The 27,466-nt window shown below is 49.1% G+C and overlaps 1 protein-coding gene across 13 annotated transcripts in view; it reads right to left on the reverse strand.

The window, feature by feature from the left end:
• LOC144115886 (papilin-like) overlaps window positions 1–27,466 on the reverse strand; it is a 321,379-nt gene that overhangs the window by 171,540 nt on the left and 122,373 nt on the right. For all 13 annotated transcript variants that reach the window (XM_077650507.1, XM_077650503.1, XM_077650504.1 and 10 more), the window contains exon 3: window positions 1,553–1,671. In XM_077650507.1, the coding sequence (XP_077506633.1) occupies window positions 1,553–1,671 (119 nt within the window). The remainder of the gene's footprint in view (window positions 1–1,552; window positions 1,672–27,466) is intronic.

Raw genomic sequence — 27,466 nt, forward strand, 5'->3', positions numbered from 1 at the left:
CAAACTTCCAACCTTGGGATCGGCAGTCGAACGCCCGAATCACTGGGTCACAACGGCGAGTTACGATAACAGGAGCTTTGATCCGAGCCGTTACACTGCGTTGTTTCCAGTACATCACACTGGCTTTTCATTCTTGAACCACTATGACCTACAATTCGTTCGTAGTTACGATTTGAGTTCAATCTCACTGTTTAAATGCCTTGATTCATCGATGACAGATCTCACACGTTGACATCGCGTTTACTGCTCAAAACTCGACAACATAAACGACTCGGAGAATGAATAGGTTCAAGTTCACTTGCTTCATGCACGAATGTGTGCTGCTCTCCCTGAACAGAAGCGCACGAAGATACACTATGCTTTTCGACGGTGGAATATTATTTCGATTCATTACAAGAAGTGCATTCGCTCCATCACCAGAAAGATAAATCTAAAATCAACTCGATTCGCATTTTTTTAAAGAGCAAAACTGGGCCAGCAAGGTGAAGTATGCGGTTTGAAAAAAAAAACTCCGCTGAATAACCGGTTCAAGGTGACTTTTTTTATACATTTTGAGTTGTATTGTCACGATAATCACGTCTCTTTTCTTTGTCTCATTAACTATATAGCATCCACTCCATTCACAAAATAAAAGACTGACGTCATCAAACCTTAAGATTTATGTTTCCGATTCATTTTCAGTGTCTTTGAAGTTGTATTGTATTCCACGCCCCTCCTTAAGGGCCCAGACAGTCTGCTGTATTCAATAAATAAAAAGAATAAATAAATAAGTAAATAAAAACGTTTTCCCTAATACCGAGTGAAAGAATTTTAAACAGAACGAAAAAATTGGAGCAAAACTAAAATCCAGTGGCATGGCCTGAGCGGTGCTGGAAATTCGGTGGCGAGCACTGTGGATAAGTTTTCTGTCGCAGCGATGACATCATAAGGATTATTAGAAAAATCTCGTACACTCGTCAGCACGCCTGTCTAAAGCGTCGGAGCGGTGTGCCACAGAACAAAAAAAAAGTGATATCTTGGCTCAGCTGCTTCATAACTGTGCAGAGCATTTGACGGGTGGAATAGTATGACTAGAAGCCTTCTGGCTACTGCCAGCATTATCTCGTCAACAAAGTACCTTTTCTGAACTTTCGTTTTCTTCGTGTCAGACAGAGCGACGTTCGGGCGCTCTAGACAGGCGTGATGACGACTGCACGCGCGTACAATGGGCGGAAAAAGAAACTCCTGTCACGATTCCGGTCATGCAAGTTACATTACCGAATACAAGCCTAAAAAATTAGGCTCAGCAAAGGACATACGTGCATCAACGTGCGGGTAAATTTTTATGACGTCACGAAAGCAGTGTTGACATTATGAATGGTCTAAAACTGAGGTAAGGAAAGTGGTGAACACTAATTTTTTTTTTTTGCAGGAAAGAAATGCTACGTGGCATCCAAACTGGGGCTAAAAGGACGAAGAAGCGAGCGTACAGAGACATTTTCGTAAAAAATACATAAATACCGAAAAAACTTTCTTGCTCCCAGCCCACGTAGATAACGAGACACTGACTTACCCTGCAAGTGCTGCGCTAAAGGCGAACGTGTTGGTGTCGAAGTCAAAGCGCCAAGAGCCTTTCTGCAGGAGAACCGGAGCGTGCTTGCTCTTCAACACCTCTCGCCAGTCTCCCGAGAACTGCGAAAAAAAGCAACGCGAGGAAAAATTGGGGCGGAGACAAACTCCCTACCGTTGTTGATTCCAGCCAAAGACACTCGCGTATTTTTTCGCACTTTTCAGCATCCTCAACGGGCATAGCATTAACACTAATTTTTCATGCATGTACTGTCGGCAACAGATGAAACGGGAAGAGTGGAGTGCGTGGCCAAAAGGTAAATTTTGCGTCATCTGTCTGTCGTCAACAGAGATAGGAGCGCTCTTCCGGTCTTCGATAGATTTGCTTCTGTTTTCTTTGACGTTTGTTTTTTGGCTTTGCCACTGGAGTGCCCCATTTTTGGTGGAAGTACGAAGATAAAGTTTTGCTCACTGCCCGAAGCAAGCTATCAACAACGGCCACATTGAACACTGACCGCCACCCCTATCGGCCTTTTAATGCGAATGCATTTCTTGTCTCATGAGTGGCTTGTACAGCACCTGTCAGCAGAGGGTGTGGTGAGTGCGTGTCCGCACGAACGGTCAGTCATCCATTATGGGGTAATTAATAGAGAAGTTGATTAATAACTTATGTGATTAGCATGAATAAATAAATAAGTTACCGAACTGATTAATCGCAGGGGTATTGAATAATTGTATGAAGTAATTATTCAAATTGTTCAATTACTTGTATAAAATAATCTGTAATTGAATAGAATTTATGAATTTGTCGAATAATAAATCAGTTAAATAAACAAATAAGTTTAATACGATTAAGTAAGTCAATAATATAATAATTAAATTGGTAGTTAATATTTTGCTGCGGTAATTAATTAATTCAAATAGTCAATTCCTTCGCGCATTCATCGGTAACTTAATCAAATTAATGCATAACTTAATTACCGATTTAGGTAGTTAATTGGTACTTTGTTGTACTTACTAGACGCCCTAGCCAACGAGACCCACGCCTTCGGATGTGGTAGAACTTAAGTTACGGTGAAAATACGACATACAAACGGCAAAGGCAAACAAAACGAACACGCAGCAACATAATCGCCAGCAGTAAGAGAAAAGCTTTCGCATTACTGCACCTTCGCAGACTAGATGGTGAATTTTTATCGCGCAAAGGTGTCTGTGGCCAGAGAGCGCCATGACACAACGTCTTTTCTTCAACTCAAGGTTTGGCCAAAAACGAATTTCCCAAGCATTTCACCCTCAAGAATCCGAGCACCAGGCGGGGGAAAGCCTGTAGCCATTGTATTACCGGTGGGTACCCGGCGGCACTGGGGGTCGAACCCCACACCTCTTACATGCGATGCTCATGCTCAAACAACTAGGCCACCGCTGCGGTACCTAAGCAGACATCAGTGCACTCCTGGAATTTTTTCACTGTTCGCATCGCAACCAGACGCTGATAACCGGGCGATAATAGAAGCAAAATCAAAGGGCTACAGGGCGGGGAGCTAACCTAAAAGCGCGCGCATCACCCACGAGGGCAACTGCAGCTGTCGCCAGCTAAGCTGCGTTGCACAAGCTGAGATCGGTTGAAAGTACTAATGTGGCGCTCAGATCACAAAGTGAGAAAGTGAGCGTCAAAGAAAACTGAGGCAAAACTAAGGCAGACCGGAAGAGCACAACTAACTCTGACGAAGACAGATAGGGGCGTAAAATTAAGATTTGGCCCCGCGCTCTGCTTTTCTTATTAACGCGAATGCCTTATTACGAAAGCATCTTGTATATTTTGTGTTTGCTTTTGTTCTGATTTATTATTCAGCGTCCTGTATCTTGTTTGCTTATTTTGATGTTTTCGAATTTGTTGATTTGTGTTGTCCACTCCTGCCCAAGGCCTGATAATAAGGCTGCCAGTACCTGCAAAATAAATAAAAATAAAATATAAATAATGGCTGATGCTCGCGGCCGCGATCGTGTCCGTCCGTACGCCCGTGACGCTTCGTTTATTGGGAACTAATAAAGATAGGAGGAAAAGAATGGCTGCTACAGTTAGATTAGGAAAAAATGACCCAGAAACAATGTTTGTTAACAGTAGAGTAACTAGTTATTAATTACAGGCAAAAATGTAAAAATTGCGTCGAAATAGCGCGGACGTCGATATAGCCACAGGAACAGTGGGAGGTCACATCTAAAGAAAGTCATCACAGCATAGTGAAAGAACTCGGGAATTAATAAAGATAGGAAGAAAACAATGACTGCATCAAATAGAGACGGACACAATGAAGATTGAAGCCAGGTTTGACGACTGTGGTGTAATTAGGTAATTAATTATAGTCAAGAATGTAAACAATTGCGTCGAAATAATGCTACGACGTTCCATCCACCGGAAGTCTTCACAGCACAGTGGGAAAAAAAATGGGCGAAAAAACACTGGATTTAGTCGTTAGTAATTAAAAAGTTGTACATAAAAGTAATTAATCGCAAAATTTAATTTAGTAAATAATTAATGATAAATTATTTACAGTTCACAGAAGCAGCAACAGTAGCAGCCAAAGTCGCGCAGAAAGGGTTTCGACTCACGCTGTTTAGATCATCAAAGTGCCCCCAGAGTATTTCATTTGTTGCCGATAGCAGGCCCTCGAAATTTTCTACCTATATTACGCGACCGTCGGCTGTTCGTTTGGTCAGCCCCCGACGGCGTAATGAATAGGGAAACTCTGGGAGAGTTTCCGCATACGCTCGAAATACTGGGCAGTGCGACCGCCGTCTGCTGGGCTGTTCCCGGAGCTGCGCGCAGCCCCGATACCTCCCTTTGCTGCTTGGCACTTGCGCCGCCGATGCTCAAGGCTTAACACCAACTTCGAACAGCGCAGCACTCTCAGCGTTTCACGACCGATTATCGCGATAAATGTTTCGGTGTTTCTTATTTCATTTGTACGTGGTTACGGAAACAATTATAGGCCGAATTTTTGATAGCCCGGAGACAAAAATGCAAAGAATTTGAATGTGAACATGAGCCCAGCTCAATATGCGTTGTGATATCAACCTCATGTTTGTCATAAAATGTCGTAGCTTAAATTTGCTTCCGGCTAGCGAAATTTCCGAGATTCCATCCTGGCCTTCATAATCGCGCTGATCAAATTTCGCCCTATTTCTTTAGAGACGCGACATGTGCCACCAAATACGAACCGGCTAGAACAATCGACCGGCTCAGCAACACTGATACCAGCGTTCGGCACAGCTCTGGCAGTGTTCGCTTTCAGTGGGTCTTGAATGGTCATTGAACGGGTGGCGTCCTTCGTCGCTAGAAATCATGGCAGGTTTTCGCGTAACGTGCAAAAGTGGCAGTATGCAGTGCCCAATAATTGCAATGTATTGAACGGAAGGTGCCTGTAAACCTCAAGCTCCCAGCTGTCAGCTGGTCGTGTTTCCTGAAGTGCTTTGATTGCACAACGCGCTCAACTTATTCGGGGCAGGAAACAAAACGTTTACGTTTGCCCACCAATTTTCCTCAGATTGTGCGAGAGCTTGCTTGTACGGAAGCACTGGAAATTTTTCTTTTGTGTTTTGCCTAATCCGGTTGTTGCTGATACATCGCTACCCTTTTGCTCATTTTTTGGCAAGTCCTTCGGCCACTGATACCAGCATGCGAAGCGAATAACCAACTTTCTGCAACCTTTTTAAATGCCGAAACAGGCCTTTTTCAGTCGCATGTGGTCATGGCTCTTTTACACAGCTGGTGAAGCCTAAACGTGCAGTGTTGCGTTTTATGAGCTTTGAGTGCGCGGAACTGAAAGGTAAAGGCATTTTACCATCTGTGGGACGATAAATCCAGCACGTGTGATCTTCTAAAAATTTAATTTGATGTCTAGAAAGCGTATACTATTGTTTTCAGGGAGCTCATGCGTAACTACGAGTGGAGATAAGCATTACGATAAATGATAAAAAATGCGTACCACGGCCTCATCGTGATCCTTGTGTTATTCAACGCTTTTCACGGTAAGCATGAAAAACCAACTCTCTCAACAGCTGCCATTATTTAATGTTGCGATAATCTGGGTTTTAATCTAGTGGGTCATCTCTTTGTTGCCGTTATCGTACTTTATTAAAACGCTTTTGTGTAGGTCTAGGAACTTTCAAGCTGTAGGTCAAGAATTTCACTCTTCAGCCAGTCGTACTGTGCGGTCGATATCAATTGAATGAAATGACTAGTTAAAAATGCTTTCTCCACTGTACTGTGACTAGAATTTTGAGACGCACTCCCGTTTACTGGCTCACTCAAGTCATTGTGGTGGCAAAGAGTTCCGCTTGTGTCGATACATTTAACGTGTACTTTTGTGTGAGGGCAAGAGATGACGCTGCAGGGGAACAAAGTATTATGCTATAGGTTCTTGCGAGTGGCTTGCACCCTACAAAATGCATAATACACATGTAGAATGAGGCATTGTTAGATGTGAATGGGTACAAACGAAGTTTTCACATTTTGCAGGCCCATTAAGAAAACGCCAGGTTCTTGCAAAACAGGCAAGACAACTGAAAAAACTAAAAAGAAATGCTATCCCCACGTTGTTTGCATTCGCCGTAAGTGTTGAGATTCTTATAAAGTGGCATTGTGCAATAATTTATTCTTTCTTTCACAGACACTTTGCGCTTGAGACAAACAAGGCTCAACCTAAAGAGAAGCTGTCTGAAAGCAGCCTTAGCACTTGAAATGGTGTTCTTATCAAAGTAAATCATACTGATTACAATGACACATAGCCGCTTTTGCATTCTGGCTTCTGCAACAGCCTGCCTAGAAATTTATCTGTCTTTAATTGTGTAATCATTAAAGAATTACCCAAGTATATAAAGAGTGCCAGCCGCAAGTTTCAGAGTTGCATAGAGGATAGCATATGATTGTTTTCACTCATATGATAAATTATTAGTGACCTATACAAGTTTCGTTTGTATACCTACACGGCTGTCAGTAATACAATATAGGAACATAAGCATTTAGAGCATCACTAAAGAGAAATGGAGTCTTGATTGTTGGCTTTTATTCCAGATATTTGTAGGTAATATTGAGAACATTTGAATGCTAATCCTTGCTTGTCGTTTTGTATTATTTTTACAACTCTGCCAAAGAATCGACAACCACCAAAGCGCCTTTTCCCAGCGATGGTCTCTGCAGTGTCGCCTTGACCGTCAACTCAGAACTAGGGAAAGGACAAGTGCGACCCTGAAAATGAAGCAGGGGGCTCACATCCTGATTCCGAGCTGTCTTCTTTTGTGGTAGGCTTCAATTTTGTCAATAGTTCAGATTAGAGTGTCACACACCCATCTCCCCAAACTGACAGCCTGTGTCCTACACCAAGCAGTCTTGCCACAAGCAGCACCCCATGTCTTTCAGTTGAGAGTCCACCAATACTGTTGAACACAAACCTACAAGCGTGTGTCATTGTTTCCAGTAGTGGAGACAGTGATGACAATGGCGTCTGCCTAGAGGATAATTCCGCGTTAACTGCAGGCGAATTTGTCTCACGACAAGCAAACCCGACCGCGGCGGCTGCGTTTTTATGGAGGCAAAACGCTAAGGCGCCCGTGTGCTGTGCGATGTCAGTTCACGTTAAAGATCCCCAGGTGGTCGAAATTATTCCGGAGCCCACCACAACGGTACCTCTTTCTTCTCTCACTCCCTTCTTTATCCCTTCCCTTACGGCGCTGTTCAGGTGTCCAACGATATATGAGACAGATACTGCTCCATTTTCTTTCCCCGAAAACAAATTATTATTAAGCAAACGTTAGTGATGTGTGCGGCAATCCAAACCAAAATGACAGGATGCCTTACCAGCTCTCTGCAGAAGGTGGTTCGGGCAGTCCTGACGCTCATGAAAATGCATCGCATTCAACCCTCTCATTTGAGGGCACAGAAATCCCTGGCCACGCCACACCAAAATTTGCTGCTAACAACACCTCTGGGGATGGAGTGTGTTCACCAAGCTCATCAGTGAAGCCCTGTCATTACACGACGGCAACTGGTTCAGAGCTTTTTATATTTTCGGGCAATGGCTCGAACACTGTGGCAGATTCATAACGCTCTAGTGCTGCGAAGCTTCTAAACAACCACGGTAACAGCACAGAAGCACATGAGATTGCAAAAATTGCATAGCCATGCGAAAGCGCTAATTCAATGCCTCATAAGAGAATTATATTCAAAAGAACGAAAAATTGGCTATTTGTGCAAAGCAATACTGACCAAAACAATCCCTCACAAGAAAAACAACCCGGGGATGCGTTTTGTCCGGGAAAACTGGAAATGGCACTGGAAATTAAGCATGCTGTGGCACAACTGGTTTGGTTTATGGGTGTTTAACGTCCCAAAGCGACTCAGGCTATGAGAGACGCCGTAGTGAAGGGCGCCAGAAATTTCGACCGCCTGGTGTTTTTTACCGCACACTGACATCGCACAGTACACGGGCCTCTAGAATTTCGACCCCATCGAAATTCGACCGCCGCGGCCGGGATCGAACCCGCGTCTTTCAGGTCAGCTGCCGAGCGACATAACCACTGAGCCACCGCGGCAGCTGTGGCACAACTGGCTACGAGCTTTTAAGGTCACTCGCCTGCCCTGTTCTATCCAACAGAACCCTGATCCGCAGATTACAGAATATTCATTTTCTCGAACGAATGCTTCATGAAGTATTTGAGGTTCTCAAACGCAAGGTGGAAACCATGCAGAACGTTGAAAAGGACTGCGTCTTTTTTCTGGAAGAAATGGAAATTGCCCAAGATTACAAGCACGATCGCTCACTGGATTATTCATTTGGTAGCACAACATTTCCAGATTCTCAAGAGGATATAGCCAATCATGCTCTGGTATTCATCGTAGGTGAGCTGAACCAACGGTACAAACAGGCAGATGCATACCATTTTACAGGCATGTCTGTGGATGTAAAGTTGCTCAAAGACCACGACTTTTCACTCATTGAGATGCTTCACAGTATATCATTGAGGGTGCTTGTTGCAACAAGTGATATGGGGGCAGCGAACCGGACTGTGTGGCTGCTGCTAGGGCTCTCAAGCCGCAGAAACTCCGAGAAGGTTTTCAGCATCTTGAGGGTAGGATGCTGTATTTCATGGCGGACGCAGCACATCTTATCAAGAATTTTCGTGCCCAGTTGCTGTGGTCGAAATGTTTATGTTTAGGCGATGACCCAGTTAGGAAGCACAGTCTTCCAGGAAGCAAGGTTTGCATCAGTCATGAACAAGCAGTTCTCGATCATGACTGCAAAAATGACCTTCAGGTAGCAAGTGGCCTGTCTGCTGTGCACAACGGCACAGGTCTGCAGCGCCCTCTCTTGGGCGGCGCCGACAACCCGGCTAGCGCGCGCCACCCTGCGAAGAGAATAAAGACGGCACCTGGTCGTGGCTCGTGCAGCCACGGCTAGCAGCCAGCTCTTGCTATCATTTGGCGCCATCACATTTGGGTTCAGCCACAGATCTGTTTGTACCGCTGTTCTAAATTTCCTGTAGAATCTCACCGACTGCCTTGCTAAGTGTTCAAACTTTTCTTTTCTATCAATTATTACATTTTGACTAAATCATTATTATTTAATCCCTCTCTTTATTATTATTCTTTAAATTTTAAAATCAAAACTCTCATTCCTTTTCTGTTCATGACGAAAAATTCACCGGTGTTGCGCTCCCACGTGCTTTTCCTTTTTTGTTAACTGCGTTCAGGTGAATAGCCAACCGATTCTTGGCCGATCCCCCAGTTTGGGTATGTGCCATCTTTTGATAGGCTAACAACAACAACAACAGTTCTGTTCTAGTGTCGGCTCGGAGCAGTGGTCTCGTTTCCTTCGCTCCTGAGGCGTTAAGCCTACATTGTGGTGACCCGTTGAGCCGCGCCTTCACCATCAGCTGAGTTCCTGGATGGCTTACTGGTAGAACCCAGCCTTCGACCCGCCGCTTCCGGCGTTCCGGCCTCAAGGCGTCGGCGGGTGGTTCACTCAATTCGAGGCGGCGCTGTACCTGAACGGCATCACCACCCAGCCGTTCAAACACGCCGTCCTCTGCGATATCCTCCCGCCCGACCTGCTGCGCCTACCTGCCTGCCTTGCCTTGGGCAGCCGGCCGTACGACGAGCTGCGCGCTGCCATTCTGGAGGACTTCGGCGTCTCCTACTGCCCGCTGCCGCTCTACGACGCTGCAGACCGCCTGTCGCCGCCGCCAGCAGCTGGCGCAGGACCAGCCTCGGTCTCACCCACGCCGCCTTCGCCCCAGCCCTGACCGCCTCGGCAGCCCCTGGCCGCTAGCTCCCCGCCACTCCACCTCTCAGTCTCCGGCGCCGCCGTCCATCGTCACGACTTACGAGCCCTTCCGGCAGGCTCGGAGCTCCCGGCACCCCCGGCAACACCTTCGGCCTCGGCTCTCCCTTCAGCCTCGGCTCTCCCGGCGCCGCCAGCAATGCCGGCGTCTCCTGCCCACCAGGTGTCATCGGACCTCCCGACAGCCTCGGCACACCCAGCGCCCCCAGCCATTCTAGCGGTCTCGGCCCTCCCGGAGGCCTCGGCTCTCCCGGTGCTCACGGCCCTCTCGGCGGCCGTGGCACTCCCGGCAGCTCTGCCATTCCAGGCGCCTCCTATTGCAGTTACCTCGCCAGCGCCCTCCTACGTGCACGGCTCGGCGCCAAGGGCGCCACTCGTGCGGACGCCCGTCACGTTCAAGTCAATCGCTCCAAGGCTGTCTGTGAGCGTGTCCCAGCACCCCATGCAGTCCACCACAGCTACTCCCTACCTGGAATCTCGATGCCCCTCCCGTAGCCGCCCCTCTGGGTACCAGGCAGCTCAGCCCGGCGTCAGCTGCGCTACACACCTAGCTCCCTCTGCTGCACTACCTCTCATGCGTCGGCTGTTACGTTTGGAGGCGCCAACATGCCAAGAATATTCAAGCCACTGGGAATCATCAATCGACAGAGGCTTCAAAGGGCCGTCGATGTGGTTGCAGCGCGACGAGTGCAAGTGGTGGCGTCTACAAGGGTCCTTCCACCCCCCCCCCTGCTGTTTACGGGGTGAAACGACCCTCCGCTGTCTGAGAACGGCTTTGGTGAACCTGTCTTTTGTTCTCAACGCCGGACCCACCCTGGACATGTTTCTCCCGGAGGGAACGACGGGGGAGCCGGCGAGCGGCGGGACTGCAAATGAGCCGTGGCAATTTGCGGCTGGGTTTGACTAGGCCAACGTCGCCGGAATCCTCGTGCTTCGGAAACAACTTCGTCTTAGACTGTGCTTTTCCTTATACGTGGAACCTTCTGCAAACTGCAGTGGCAACCTTTCGGTCCCACGCTCCACGTGAAAGCTTCTGCAAACTGCGGTGGCAACCTTTCGTTCCCACGCTACCGCTGTGAAGTGCAGGTGACTGACCTTCGACGCTGCCATGGGACCCCCTTCGGGCTATTCATCACTGAAGCCTGGACAGCGCGGACCATAATCTGCCAGAAGTGGCAAGAGTGTGTGGCTGTGGGCGTCCTGGAAGGCGGACCCGGAAGACTGGACACGTGATCTACATCACAGTGATTCGACGCATTTTTAATGAACTAGATTCCCCAACTAGGGACCTGGGGACAGCGGAAACTATTTAAGCACCGATCTGGCGTGTGATCAGCCAGCTCCCCATTCACTCTTTCGAACTTTGTAAAAATGTAAATAAATCCTTTCAGCCTCTTCTTCACCTCGAAGCCCCTCTCATCTCTTCGTCACCCCCACAACAGCAGTCTCCCGATCCGGAACCCGGAGACACAAACCTTGGCGAGAGACGGCACAGGCGAACCAGGGGCCCGCATCTAACAACTAGTTGGCAGCGGTGGGATCGACCATGCGGCGTGGTGTTGCTTCCGTGGGTGAGTGCTAGAACTTTGCTGGAGATTCGCCATGCTTCAATTGTTTGGGTTTATACATTGAACTGCTGGGAATTGAGGGAAGTTGATCAGTGAGCCTGATTGCGTGTAGCTCACATCAACAGTTGTTCAGCAAAGTCAAGGCTCAGAGCAGCAAACATGGATCTAATGAAGTTGCTAAGGTCAGATTTGCTGTCATTGTGTGAAGAGTTGGGTGTAGATGTAGAGGAGAAGATGAAAAAGTCACACATTTGCACATTGCTCTTGGGAAACCGCCAATGAAGAAACAGTTAGTGATACGTGGGAACTCCTCAAAGCTGAGCGAAAGAAAAAGGAAGATGAGTGAAAGAAAGAGGGAGATGAGCGTGAGCGAAAGAAAGAGGAAACTGAGCGAAAGAAAGAGGAAAATGAGCGCCAACGGCTAGCGGCCGAGCGAGAGGAACGGGAGCTCAGAAGGTTGCAGCTTGCGAATGACCAAAAGAAACTGGAATGTGAGAGTTCGAGAGGCATGACTCCAGAGAGAGTGAGTCAGGCCGAATCGTTTCCTATGGACAGATTGATGCAGCCGTATAAGATTGCCGAGGATCTTGGTTATTACCTCGTGAATTTCGAGAGGACGTGTGAGAAACGGGGTTACGCTAAGGAGACCTGGCCACAAAAGCTACTAATCGTGTTACCCTGTGAGGCGGCCACTATAGTCGCGAGGCTTGACGCGAAAGATGCCGATGACTACGAAAAGGTGAAAGCGAGTTTGCTAAGAAAGTACCGACTTTCGACGGAAGAATTCCGACAGCGGTTCAGAGGTGCCAGCAAGAGAAGCAGCGAGAGCTATGCAGAATTCGCATTCAGTTTGAAGGCCAACCTTACAGAGTGGTTGAAGGGCGCGGAGGCATATGACACCAAAGATAAGGTTGTCGAATGTATAGGCCTCGAGCAGTTCTATAACAGTATCCCTGAGGCCGTTAAGTTATGGGTGCAAGACAGAGAAAATGTGAGCACAGTGGAGAAAGCTGCAGAACTAGCGGACGAATATGCAACTCGGAGAAAGCTGAGTTCTGAGTCAAGCGAGTCTGAAAAGAAAGCGTTCGGTTTAAGGAAGCGTTTCATTCCCAAAAATCGATCGCAATTTAGAAATCGTGAGACAGTTGAGGGCACTAAACAGGCCCCAGAAAAAAGTGAGGATCGTGCCAAGCAGGCCGAAGCTCAGAAAGCATTGACGAAGGAGTTCGAGGCCAGGAAGCCTTTCCGTTGTTTCAACTGTCAGGAAACTGGACATATAGCAGCAAGGTGTAAAAAGACGCGATTAGCTTTCTCATATGCCAACGATAGTGATGAGAATTTGAAACTTCTGCGTCCATATATTCACGAACTCCAAGTAAATGGAAAATCGTGCAGGGTCCTTCGGGACAGCGGGGCAACAATGGACATTGTTCACACCTCATATGTCAAGGAGAAAGACTTTACTGGGGAAGTAGCATGGATAAGACAGGTACTAGAAAATCAGAGTGTGTGCCTGCCTATGGCAAGGGTGGTGATTTCCGGCCCGTTCGGCGAGCTAGTGACAGAAGCCGCCGTCTCGTCGGCTGTTTCATTGCAGTACCCGTATCTATTCTCCAATAAGTCAAATCACCTGCTTTGCGATCGAGGTCAGAAGCTGGCTGAGGGGACAGTGAAAGCCCTGACTAGGTCCAAATCACGCCAGCTTGCTTCCAAGCTTAGGTACAGCCAGGAATCAGAGGCAACTGGTGAGAGGGAGGGAATTCCCGAGATTGCGGAACCAAGCAAAGAAAATGCAGCTCGAGCACATGAACAGCAGCAGGAACCTGTTACCGAAGGTAGCCCAATCGATGCCAGCCTACAAGAAGCGTGCAGTCCAGACTCCATGTTATTACCCACCTCCCTGTGCATGGATCGCTTGTTGCGCGTTGACAGAGACTCCTTAATCACAGAACAGGAAAGAGACCCTAGCTTGTCAAAGTTACACTTCAGAGCCAAGGAGGGTATTGCTAGGCCTAACCTGACATTGCACTACAAAGGCGGATTGCTGTATCGCCATTACAGGGACAAAAAGGGGAAGACGTTTGATTAGCTGGTCGTGCCTGAAAAGTACCGCTCTGACCTTTTAGGCCTCTGTCACGGAAACAGTTGGTCAGGGCACTTAGGTGTGAACAAAACAAAGGAAGGCTGCTTGGGGAATACTACTGGCCGGGATCTTTTCGAGATGCTGAACGCTACGTGCAGTCATGCGACGCGTGTCAGCGCACCGTAAAACCAGGAGAAAGATGGAAGGCCCCGCTAAAGCTGGTGCCACTTATCTCGGAGCCTTTTCGACGTCTGGTCATTGACACCGTCGGGCCACTACCCAGAACTAAGTCAGGCTATAAGTACGTACTCACTATGATATGCCCTGCTACCAAGTTCCCGGAGGCGGTGCCGCTAAAGGAGCTTAGCTCGGCAGAGATAGTGGACGGTCTCCTGTCCGTTTTCGCTCGAATTGGCTTTCCAGCAGAAATTCAGGCTGATCAGGGGACAGTTTTCACGAGCGCACTCACATCCACGTTCTTACAGAGGTGTGGGGTGAGGTTGATTCATAACTCCGTTTACCACCCTCAATCGAACAGCGTCGAGAAGTGGCACTCAGTGCTCAAAAGAGTGCTACGTGCTTCCTGCTATGAGCACAAAGACGATTGGGAAAGTTGCCTACCGGCAACGCTGTTCGCCCTGAGAACAGTACCGCACGAAGCGACGGGCTTCACTCCTGCAGAACTAGTGTACAGAAGGGCTCTTCGTTCCCCGCTTAGGATGCTTAGAGAAATGTGGGAGGGAACAGGAGAGAGTCAGTCAGTAGTGGAGTATGTGTTGCAGTTACTAAACCGCCTGAGTGCCACACGAGAACTAGTGGATCGGAATCTCAAAACGGCTCAGGACACGGCGAAGAAGTACTACGACAAGAATGCTAGACTGAGAACCTTCAAGGTGGGGGATCGTGTGCTTATTCTCAGGTCCGCACGCAAAAATAAGATGGAAGTTCACTGGGACGGGCCAGTTGAAGTTTTGGATCAGATTTCAGAAACCAACTACACTTTGAAAATGCCAGGGAGAGGACAGCAGATAAAGATCTATCACTGCAATTTAATGAAGCCCTATGTAGAAAGAAGCGGGGTTGTAAACATGGCAGTAAATATTCCCGGAGAGCTACTAACCGAAAACCCTGAGTGGAAAGGCAGCATGAAAGAAAATGCTACCTACAGCATAGAGGAAATCGTGTCCCGATCCGCGAGCACCATGGATCTAGAACCAAAGCAACTCCAAGAATTGAGGCAACTGCTGTGCGAATTCCGGGAGAGTTTTAGCGACCGGCCGGGGAAGACAAACCTCATCACGCATGAGATAGAGCTAACTTCGACCGATCCAGTAAGATCGAAAGCCTACAGAGTTTCTCCAAGGCAGAAAGAAATAATTGAGGTGGAGATAAAGCACATGCTGGAACTTGGCGCGATAGAGCCAGCAGAGAGCGACTACACCTCCCCGCTGATACTCGTGGAGGCACCAGGCAAAGATCCGCGACCTTGCGTGGACTACAGGAAGCTGAATACTATAACGAAGGACCAACTGTACCCAATACCGAACATCGAAGAAAGGATCGAGACAGTTAGCGCGGCACAGTACATCTCCACCCTTGACCTAGTGAGAGGGTACTGGCAAGTCCCCCTCTCGGAAAACGCGAGTCGGTATGCAGCATTTATTTCTCCCATGGGGGTATTCTGACCTTTGGTGCTCAGTTTTGGGCTAAAGAATGCACCTTTTAGCTTTTCAAAGCTAATGGACATCATCCTCAAGGACATGCAGGATTTCGCGCTGCCTTACCTTGACGATGTGGCCATTTTTTCTAACTCTTGGGAAGACAATGTTTCCCATCTCAGGAGGGTACTGACGAGTTTGAGGGACGCTGGGCTAACCATTAAGGCCGAAAAATGTAGTTTTGGCTGCTCACATGTCACCTATCTTGGTCATGTTGTCGGTAGAGGGACGAGGAGGCCGTCAGACCTCAAGATAGCCCCTATCGCTGAATTCCCGCAGCCCCGAACTAAGACAGATGTACGGTCATTTCTCGGTCTTGTGGGATACTACCAAAGGTACATACCCAACTATTCACAGCTAGCATGTCCTTTGACCGATGCGCTTCGCAAAGAAAAGTCGAATAGCGTTATCTGGGACACAGCAAAAGAAATTTCGTTTCAGAGCTTGAAGAGCGTGCTGGTTTCGCGGCCCGTGTTACGCGCGCCGGACTACAGCAAGGAAATCGTGGTCGAATGTGACGCCAGCGACCGGGGTATGGGGGTCGTATTAAGCCAAGTCGGAGACAACAATGAGGAGCACCCTATCATTTATGCCAGCAGGAAGTTAACCGTAAGGGAAGAAGCCTACAGCGCTTCGGAAAAGGAATGCGCTTGTCTGGTTTGAGCCGCACAGAAGCTAGCCTGTTATGTTTACGGGGCGAAATTTACATTCGAGACAGATCATTGTCCGCTTACATGGCTGCGTCAAATGTCGCCCTAGAATGGCCGCTTGCTACGATGGAGTCTAGCCCTCCAGCAATATAACTTTTCTGTGCGATACAAAAGGGGCAAATGTCATGGAAATGCCGACGGATTGAGCAGGTTATACCCATAATTGAGGTATCCGTTCGGTGGCAATTCGGTGCCTTTTCGTATTTTTTTAGGTACTAGTTAGCTTTGTTTTGGCGTGGTGTCCTATTATCCTTTTTCTTTTGCTTCCAAATTTGCCACCTCTCTTCAAGCCGTGATCGGCGAATCGGGCTTTGGCAGCGAATTTGGCAGACATGGAAGCTGTTCTTAGTAGCCGAGATTATTGCTGTCAGCTACAACATTTTGTGCTTACGTTTACATTGACAATGCAGTAGAATTGCATAACAGCCTGGTGGCTCTCGGGTGAACTTCGTGCACTGCCTGGGGAGTGGCGCCATGTTGAGTGGCTGATTTCGACTAATGCCTCCGTTGTCCGAGGTTTAGGATTCTACTCTGTGTTTGCAGACAAGATGAAGAAGGGCCTCCCACGCTACAGCTCAAGTCATCTCTCCTCGACCAGTGATTGTGACCACTGGCCGATCGAGATTGTCCTGGCCGCGGAGGAGCTGTTACGTTTGGAGGCGCCAACATGCCAAGAATATTCAAGCCACTGGGAATCATCAATCGACAGAGGCTTCAAAGGGCCGTCGATGTGGTTGCAGCGCCACGAGTGCAAGTGGTGGCGTCTACAAGGGTCCTTCCACCCCCCCCCCCACCTGCTGTTTACGGGGTGAAACGGCCCTCCGCTGTCTGAGAACGGCTTTGGTGAACCTGTCTTTTGTTCTCAACGCCGGACCCACCCGGGACATGTTTCTCCCGGAGGGGACGACGGGGAAGCCGGCGAGCGGCGGGACTGCAAATGAGCCGTGGCAAATGCGGCCGGGTTTGACTAAGCCAACGTCGCCGGAATCCTCGTGCTTCGAAAACAACTTCGTCTTAGACTGTGCTTTTTCTTATACGTGGAAACTTCTGCAAACTGCAGTGGCAACCTTTCGGTCCCACGCTCCACGTGAAAGCTTCTGCAAACTGCGGTGGCAACCTTTCGTTCCCACGCTACCGCTGTGAAGTGCAGGTGACTGACCTTCGACGCTGCCATGGGACCCCCTTCGGGCTATTCATCACTGAAGCCTGGACAGCGCGGACCATAATCTGCCAGAAGTGGCAAGAGTGTCTGGCTGGGGGCGTCCTGGAAGGCGGACCCGGAAGACTGGACACGTGATCTACATCACAGTGATTCGACGCATTTTTAATGAACTAGATTCCCCAACTAGGGACCTGGAGACAGTGGACCCTATTTAAGCACCGATCTGGCGTGTGATCAGCCAGCTCCCGATTCACTCTTTCGAACTTTGTAAAAATGTAAATAAACCCTTTCAGTCTCTTCTTCACCTCGAAGCCCCTCTCATCTCTTCGTCACCCCCACAACAGCAGTCTCCCGATCCGGAACCCGGGGACACCGACCTTGGCGAGAGACGGCACAGGCGAACCAGGGGCCCGCATCTAACACGGCCAACAGCTGCTGCACCTGAACCACCGGCACTTGGTGCATTTCGCAGGCCGACCCGGATGACCCATCTTCTTCACATTCCCCTCCGTGTCCCTCGACGCCCTCCGAAAGCTCGGCCTCACCTTCAGACCCCGGCCGGCCTGCACGACTCTTGACTGACACCGACTAATCGTCTAGGAAGGAGGGGGGAGCCCTGTAGCGACCCTCGCCTCCCGGACCAGCCCTGGAACGACTCCCAGCGCCGCCTGACCTAGCACTCGAGTGCCATCGCCGGCCCTCCGTCCGTTTCGATTTCCAGCCTAGGCGGGGGGCCCTGTAGCGCCCTTTATTGGGCGGCGCCGACAACCCGGCTAGCGCGCGCCACCCTGCGAAGAGAATAAAGACGGCACCTGGTCATGGCTCGTGCAGCCACGGCTAGGCAGTTCTGTTCTGGTGTCGGCTCGTAGCAGTGGTCTCTTTTCCTTCGCTCCTGAGGCGTCAAGCCTACAGGTCTTTTACAAAGATGAAAGTGAGCATTGCTGTTCAGTTTTTCTGAGAAGCTCCTGCTGGCATCGTGTACTTTATCAAGCAAGGAGAGCATCTATTAGAGGCTGGATCAACAGCATAGTTTTTTTACCTTCTTTGGAAATGGCTCAGCTTGATGTCATACCGTCACCCAGTGCTCGCTCTCAGCAAGGTTGACGTAACAAAGTATGAAGTGTCCACAGCACTTCTACACATTGTGCAGGATACAGTGCGACCGATGAAAATGAGGAAAACTGCGCACTGGAAGCCATCCCAAGCAGGCTTCCATATTTCTACATCAGCCACGCTCAGCATTTCTGAGGAGCTGCTGAGTGAGCGCAGATACCGGTATGTTCTTACAAGTCGGATGATGCAAGACTGCCGGGGAACATATTCTGTCTTGCGCATCAAGGAGCCTGTGCCAAGGCCATATTATTTAAAGTGTGCATTAAAACTGATTTGTGTAGGACAATTTCTCCACATACCAAAGACAAGCTATGATGTAGTTGGTAGCCATTTTCTTGCTGACCTCCTTGGTCCAACACTCAAAAAGAAGACTTCAGAGTTATAAAATGACGAAGAACGCCTAGAGGACATCTTTTTTGAAAACTTTTTATTTATTTAGTAATACTGTGAGCCTTCTTCAGGCTCATGCAGGAGTGGGTCAAGTCACGCGTACATATATATAGCACATTAAGAAGTAAAAACACAAACAAAAACACAAAAACAGTGAAACAGACGGTAAGAATCTCTGTCAAAAAACCTCAGTTTCTTGGGTGAAAAACATTCAACTTTTTGGTAAGAGACATCAAGAATTGCAGTCTGAACAATGTCACTCGCTAAGGCATTCCACGTCTCGATTTTCTTCAGAAAAAATGAGAATTTGAACGTGTTACAATGCACCCAGTATGGCCTAATGCATTTAGTATGGTTAGGTCGGATGGAGTGACGGGGATTTTTTTAAAGTAAAATTCCTTAACTATAGCTAATCTGTTATGACAAAGGTTGAAAACGAATTTCATTGTTGCCGTCTTACAACGGCAAGACAAGGTCGGAATTTGTGCACTCATACGCATGGTTGTTACGCTCTCATGACGAGAGTACTTCGGATATGTACGAGTAAACTGTAGTGTTTTGGACTGAATCACATCAGTGGAGTGCGACATACTGGCGTATGTTGGAGGCTTTCTGCTAAGGGGTGCGATCAAAGTCATATGAGACTACGACGATTGCAAGGCAGAGTTGGTTAACGATTACGGAAAATCCAACTTTCTGATCGAGTTGAAAGAGTTCGTGAAATGTGCTCACAATCTTCTCAGACCCAGCAGTGCTGTGATGGCTGCGCTTGTACAGTAAGAGAAGCACTTCAGAGCACTCGTCACTGTTGATGCCATTCTTGACCTGAAAGCACCATTCAGGACCATACTAGCATTTCTTGCAGAGAAGGTGGACGCCTGCCAGGAGGTATGCAGCCAGCACAAGGAAAAGGTGGATAAGCTTTTCTTAGCAAAGCATGTTCGTTCACGCATAACAATGCACCTTCGTCAGCAAAAGGCACAGTGGATTGAGGGACACTCGAGCAAAACGTGTGCAATGGTGGGCCTTCCACAGAGGCCACGAAAAAATTGTTTTAGAATATAATGTGTTCCGTTCTTGCAGACAATTAGTGGTGTATTTAATGTAATACTCAACTACCTGAAACCTGTGCGTTACATGAAAATGGATGCATAAGGTTTTCTGCATGCTGTTGCTAAGTATAAATCTGTAGAAGAGGGTTCTTCTGCACAGAAAGGCCTTTGGACACAGGTATGATGTGCCAGAAGTGTTACATGATGTCATTTATCAGTGTTTGAACTACTTGGGCTACGCATGAAAATACTACGCACAATTCGTGCATAAAGACTGCTGCGCATAGGAAGAATGTACCATTATGTTCAATATTTCTAGAAGCACTACCTTGCAATTTTCAAGTGCCTGCAATGTCGGTACGCTGTGTGGCAAGTAAAGTGAAGAGACCCATGTTTTCCTAACTTTCCGATGACAGAGAGAGAGAGAGAAACAACTTTATTGATTCGAGCTCGACGTCTGCTTAGACGCCGTCGATGGGAGTGGTTCCCTCTTCACGGGACCCATATGCTTCCCTAGCCGCCTGGCCCCTGGAGATCAGGACGAGCTGGTCTTCCACGGCGGGGCTGGTTAGCAAGGTCTCCCATCGCTCGGTAAGGGAGGATGAGGGATGGGGTGGGGTAGTGGGGCAGGTAAGAGGTGGGGGGATTTCCTTGTTGAAGTTGCATACTCCAATGACATGTTGGAGCGTGCCTAACTGCGCCTTGCAGAAATCACATTCCTTCTCGTACCTTTCCGGGTACATCTTGTTTTGAAGGTAAGGGTGCGGGAGGGATCCTGCCTGTATCAGCCTGTAGATCGCTTGCTGTTCTCTGGTAAGCGATTTGTGAGGATCAGGGTAAAGTCGCCGCTCCGTCTTGTAATAGTTTGTAATGTCCTTATAACTAATAATGGACTGTGGCTCACCTTCCTCTGCCCGGTATTCCATCTCTTGGGCGAACTGGTGGGCAAGCTCGTTGCCCTCCAGCCCAGAGTGAGCCGGTGTCCATATCAATTCAACTTTCCTTTCAGGAACGTCGCGTTTACTTTTGAGAATTCCTAGTGCCGCAAGGGACACCCACCCCTTTCTGTAACTGTTATACGCCTTTTGCGAGTCAGTGACAATTCTGCCCACTTTGGGCTGCGCGAGTGCTAGCGCTATCGCGGCCTCTTCTGCCACCTCTGGAAACGACGTCTCAATAGAGGCGCAGGCTACGAGCATATCCCGCGTCGTAACTGCCAGCGTAGCTTTCGTTGAAAACTTGGGTAATGAAGCGTCTGTGAAGAGAGTGACGCCCTGTTCTTCTTCTATTTGATCTAATGTCTCCGTCAAAGCCTCTATACGAGCCGCTCGGCGGCCGTCGTTACGACCCGGTCTCATGTTTCGAGGCAGCGGTTTACTGTAAATTTTATGCGCCCACAACCTGGGTAACGGTACCGTTTCCTTCCGGCCTGCCTCTTGCCAGCCCAACTTGGCAAGAACGCGACGTCCCGCCGAAGTTTGACTGAGCCGGACTCTTTGATTAGACAGATGAGCTTCTATTAACTCTTCAACGTTGTGCTTGGCCATGCCGAGAAGCTTGTCGGTCGAGGAATGCGTCGGTATGCCCAGCGCCATCTTGGTTGCCCTGCGTATAATAACGTTCAACTGGTCCTGGTCTTTCTTGAGTAACTTCAGGTACGGCGCCGCGTAAACGATGCGCGACGTCACGAAGGCCTGGACGAGCGTCAGTGCATCGTCCTCCTTGAATCCTCTTTTTCTGTTCGTTACTCTTCTGATCATGTGCGAAATTTGTTCCGTTTAAACTTTGATCTTGTCTATCGGCGCCCCCGCCTTGCCGTTGTTCTGGAAGATGACACCCAGAATACGTGCTTGCGTGGTTGGCGTTATGTTCGCCCCATCGATGGTGATGCGGATGTTCTCTTGGTCTCCTTGCTTTCTTCTGGGCTTGATGACGAGTAACTCAGACTTCTGGGGCGAGCAACTGAGGCCGCACGATTGAGCGAACTCGTGCACGGTCTTTGCCACTCTCTGAAGGGGCTCCTTCATCCTACTCTCCGACCCTGCCCTCGACGTCCACACAGTAATATCGTCTGCGTAAAGAGCGTTATCTGTGCCCTCTATGTCTTGAAGAAAAGTCGGGAGAGGGAGGAGTGCCAGGTTGAAGAGAAGCGGCGAATGAACCGACCCTTGCGGGGTGCCTCTGTCTCCCAGGGCTATTGGTTTCGACTTCTCCTCTCCAATTTTGATTGTTGCCGTTCTGTTGGTTAAGAAATCCTGCACATACTTGAAGGTGCGCTTCCCGCACCCCGTTTGGCGCAGGTTACGGAGGATACTTTCGTGTGTGACGTTATCGAAGGCCCCCTTTAGATCGATCGCCAGGATAGCTCTTGGCGTATGAGGCTTCACTTGCTTGATAACTAGCTCGTGTAGTTGCACCAAGACGTCTTGCGTGCTCAGGTGCCTCCGGAATCTGTACGTAGTCGGCGGTAGCTGATCAGTGACGTCCTAATGTCTCTGTAGTCTCTTGAAAACCATACGCTGGACCACCTTCCCCACACACGACGTGAGGGAGATGGGGCGCAGGTTGTCGACGTGGGGTGGTTTCCCTGGCTTGGGAATGAAACGCACCTCCGCTTCTTTCCATTCTTTTGGTAACGAACCCTTCTCCCAGGACGCGTTGGCGAGGTTTAGCAGTTCAGCTCGGCTTTTGTCGCTCATATTTTTTAGCATCTTGTATGTAATGCCGTCAATGCCCGGCGCGCTGCCTTGATTACTTTCATCGATGGCCGCAACCAGCTCCAGCTCGGTGAAGGGTTCGTCCATCTCGACGTTGCTTTCCCCTTCATACTCGTGAGTCGGGTTACCGCTCTTCTCGGTCTTGAGGTATTTACTTGTGAGTTCACTAATGAGCTTCTCCCCGTCCCCGTCGTAACTGTTGATCGTTCTCGTGAGGTCTCGAGCCCATGCGCTCTTGCTTTTTAACGGATCTATGAGGTGCCGCAACAGCTTCCAAGTCTTTTTTGTAGACAGTGTGCCTTGCAGGTCGTCACACATCTTCATCCAATTCGCCCTGCATAGCTGCTCCGCATACTCGGCCGCCTGCTTGTTGAGCGTATGTATACGTCTGCGAAGCTTCTTGTTATGTCTTTGCCTCTTCCACCTTCGAGTAAGACCGTGCCTGGCCGCCCACATGTGGCTAAGCCTGCTGTCTGCGAAGGGAACTTTCGTAGTCGTAGTAATCTTCTGCGTAAATTTCTTTACAAACTCGCGTTGCTTTTTGTCCCACGCCTCATACCTCTTGGTGTCTTGGTCATCGCCCACGCCTTCACTAGGTGCGCTTCTACGTAACCGGTCCCAGTCTGTGATGTTGGCTTGACCCAGTTTCGTCTTGATGTCGGTCCCCCCGAGGGTTACACAAATGATGTCGTGATCTGAGCCAAGATTTTCCCCCGTGGTACGCCAAGTAACGTCGAGGTTCCCCCGAATTAACGTCAGATCAGGAGTGGTGTCTCTGACCGTGCTTGTGCCTGTCCTGGTCGCTACGCCCGGTTCATTAAGCACCTCCATGTCGTGATCCTCTATAGCTTTTACGAATTGGTTTCCTCTTTTGGACGAATATTTGTAACCCCACATCGTGTGGGCAGCGTTGAAATCTCCTAGCACTAAAAGCGGTCTTGTTCTTGCTTCTTTAATGCAGTCTAATATGGTGCCTTCAAAGTCAATGACCCTGCTGGACGGTCGACAATACGCATTCAGGACGAAAATGTTCTTGTCACCCCCCACTCTTCTGCTGTGTATTTCGATAAGCGTATGTTCGCAGACTCGCTGAGTGGTCACGTGCTGTGTAGCTGCCACGTTGCTGCGGACCAAGATCGCAGTACCCTTTTCGCTGGGGTCGGTATGTGCCTTCAATATTCAGCCTTTTCTGTTGCAAGCGCTTGTTATTCAGTCAGGAGTCACTTACACAATTCTTAACTGTCATACTAAGGAAACTTCTGGAGTCTGTAAAACGTTTCTCAGTTTCAACTTGTTTTTCAAGATGTGTGCCAATCTTTTCCACTCATTGTAAATGCTATGCATAAGTATTATCATCTGATGAACTTACATTTTAGCATACCAGTATGTTTTTGGCTACTATGTGCATTTTCTGTTATATGATTATATCGTCACGTAGCCATTTAGAACACAACACAAGGCTTCACAACGGAACACAAGTCTTCCGTGCTGTCGTGCTTCTCCTGCGTGTCGGGTAAATTCTGCTACACCCACTTCGACGTGATGGCCATCATGGACAACATGGCTTCCAGCATTGGGGACACTTCGCGGCCATACAGTAGAGATAATAGCGTCATTTGCGTGGTCTCTTGTTGCGAAAGTGACGTACGGCAGGATATCACCCCAAGACCGGTGTTCAATATCCACGTACATAGACATCATGTCGGCGAGGGTTTTGTTGCGACGTTCGGTGAGGCCGTTCTTTTGCGGATGGCAGGCGGTAGGTTTACGATGGGTAGTGCCACTCAGCTGCATGATGGAGTCTAGATGCTTTTCAGTGAAAGCAGTGCCGCTGTAAGTTATTATAAGTGCGGGGGCGCCGTGCCGTAAGACGATGCGCTCAGCAAAGAATTTTGCTGCCTCGGCAGCCGTGCCGCGCTGTAGGGCCTTGACTTCAGCGTAGCGCGTTAGATGACCAGTAGCAACGATTATCCACCTGCTGCCTGAGGAGGAAGTTGGGAAACGGCCCAGCAGATCCATGCCAACTTGCTCAAACGTGCGTCTGGGCAATTGTACAGGCTGCAGTAAACGGAGTGGTCTTAGAGACGGTATTTTCCGTCTCTGGCAAGCGTGACACGTTCTCACGTAGCGGAGAACTGCCGCTGCAAGTTTTGGCCAGTAATAAGACCTTTGATGCGAGCCCGAGTTCGGGCGTATCCTAGGTGACCGGCGGTGGGCTCGTTATTAGATGCCTACAAGATTTTTTCGCGCAGAGACTCTGGCCAGACAAGTAGATAATTTCTTCCCGTTGGAGCAAAGTTGAACCTCTATAGTACGTTGTTTCGCAAACAAAACGAGAACTCCGCCATGACAAAGAGACGGGCTATCTCCGGAGTGCGCACTTCCAGGAAGTCGACGAGCGGCGCGAGCACTGGGTCCTCGCGTTGCTGCTGCGAAACATGCTTCGACGGCCGCGATGAAGGGAAAGTCCGATGATGGGAAGGACCAGCGGTTACCTTGCGTTCCCAGTACATGCCCTGCCCAAGCCCATTTCTTCCTCTTGATTTCGACTAGGATGCCATTAACACGCGTTTGTTCCCTCACCCACTTGGCCCGCTTCCGGTCTCTTAACATTACACCATTCATCTTCCTTTCCATGGCTCGGTGTGCTGTCCTTAAATTAAGCTGACCACTTTTCGTGAGCCTTCACGTTTCTGACCCGTAGATGAGTGCCGCTAGGATACAGCTGTTGTACTTTTCTCTTGAGGGATATTGGTAACCTGCTATTCATGGTCTGAGAGAACCTGCCATATGCGCTCCACCGTATTCTGCTACTTCGGCTACTTTAACTATCTTATCCATATTGCTAACGACATTGCCCTCTTTGTATCTTAACGCATACATCTGGTTTTTCACTATGCCTAGTTGCCTCTTCACCGCTTTTAGGCTACCTCCGTTCTTTAAAGCATGCGCTATTCTTTCAATAGTAAACTTCCTTATGTCGGATACCTTGCGCTTATTTATTTTGCGCCTTTATTCATGGGTAAACATCGAGACGTACGTCATGGCGGAGTGGTAGCGTCTCCGCCTCAAACACCAAAAGCCCTGGTTCGATTACCAGCTTCGACGCGGGGCTTTTTTATTCACATTTTTGGCGTCACTGCTCCTCGCACATGCGCAGAACGCCTCTCCAGGATGCACGCGAAACTGGTCAACCTGGGCCAGTGTACCTTACGCTACGAAACACCTTGCGCTCGCATTCTTTGTTGGGCTTGTAAATGCACACTACACGTCAAAAGACCCAGTAATGACAAAATATAGGACAATAAACCGGACATTTTTACAAACAAGAGCTTGTTTCTACCGAATTCCCACTCTTGCGTATAAATAGCGCGCAGCCCGCAGATGCTCCTACAGCATGAGAAGTGCACACGTTGTAGTTGGTAGTGAAAGCCTGTACCATGCGGTCCGTCTGCTCTGGCTCCTGAGCTTGGTTTCCTGGACGGCAGCGATGTGAAAGTCGTTTTCAATGAATAGGCGGCTAACCTGGTACTGCCTACGCCTACTTGCCAAGCCTCGTAAGTTCAATGTGGCTACACGTAGGGCTTTTTTAACATTCGCTGCCATGTTTAATCAGAGCAAAAGGGCCGCATGTGGCTTAGTTCGATATGCAGTGCCATAAATCGTACGTCGCTTACAGAGACCGTCGCGTCCGCGCAGGAAACGCCGCGCTGGGTCTTGAGCTGCTGACATGATGTGCGCAAATGTTGGTTACTTACGTTGAGGGACACTAAGCCCCCGCTCTTACGTGGGCTCCTGGTTCACCGTTTTGCGGTCAGGGGGAACTGTCTGTTTGAACTTCAAGTTTGGCCGCCTAGTCACAGCTGTTTTGGATAGCGGTTCCACGCTGGAACTGTCTCCAGCACCCACCGTCTCCTCATGAACTCTTTTTGCTGGCCCTCCGCTCGTGGCATCCATAGGCTGCGCTTTTTTTTGCTCGTCGAGCACCGAAATTGTTTCTTGTCCGTCCAGCACTACCAGACACATTTTTAACAGCATTTTCGCTGGGCAGGCTTTCACTCACATGAACTTGTTTACTAGTGGTGGTATTAGCACCGTGATTTTCCTTTGGGCGGTCAGGTGCGTCACTGGCTGTGGTCCGCGCTGGTTCACCTGCCGCACTCCTGGAAGTCTCTTCCGCATCTTGAGCGTCCATGACGTGTTCTGCCTCAAATCAGTCTTCGGTTGGCTTGTGATGGAAGCGTAGGTCTTGACGCACTTGGTATCGTCGCACCAAAGCGTCGGCATATCGAGCACCGTGGCACTTTGCAGACTCGCCTGATGTGGCTCATGCTCCCGCACCGTAAACACAACGGAGCCCGATTCGGCACCACAACTAAGGTAACCTCACCTCCGACACGTAGCTGATGAGGCAAATCGCCCATCGTGTTTCCCGGCCTCAACTTCAGGTCAACTAGCCTTGTCTTCGACGCCCTGTCGCTGATGCCGCGGACTCGCAATTTCTCACGGGTGACTTCTGTTACCTTGCCGTAAGCTGCTAAGGCAGCCCGCACGTCGTCATCACTGATTCCGTGAAGTAACCAGTGAAGTTTAGGTCTGATTTCTTGGTTGTACGGATTAATGATGAGACACCGACGCCTTGACGACAAGCTCTCCTTTAGCAAGCATGCGCTTTGTCGCTTCAACTGTCTTCAGTGTTACCGCCCAAACATGGTTCATTTAGTACCCCCCCGCACCCACGCGATAACGTCGGGGAGCGCACCAGAATCATCAGGAGCATCCCTAAAATCTTCGACACGGAACGGCCGAGCCTTCATATCCGTGTGCTAAAAGACGGTATTCAAAACTATCGGACCGGAGGGCAGTTGAGAGAGTATAACTTGGTAGTCCTGTTGAGCTTTATCAAAAACCCTGTTAGCGCGGCCAGAAACAACCCCTAACACCGCTTCGTTGGAGCACATGATAAGCACGTCCGCTCGCTACCGCAGCCGGAAATCGAATCCATTCCACTGTGCCACGACGGCTTTTTTGTAGCATAAGCTACACTGGCCGGCGTTGACCAGTTT

This window comes from Amblyomma americanum, chromosome 1 (assembly GCF_052857255.1).
Source record: "Amblyomma americanum isolate KBUSLIRL-KWMA chromosome 1, ASM5285725v1, whole genome shotgun sequence".
Lineage (NCBI taxonomy): Eukaryota > Metazoa > Arthropoda > Arachnida > Ixodida > Ixodidae > Amblyomma > Amblyomma americanum.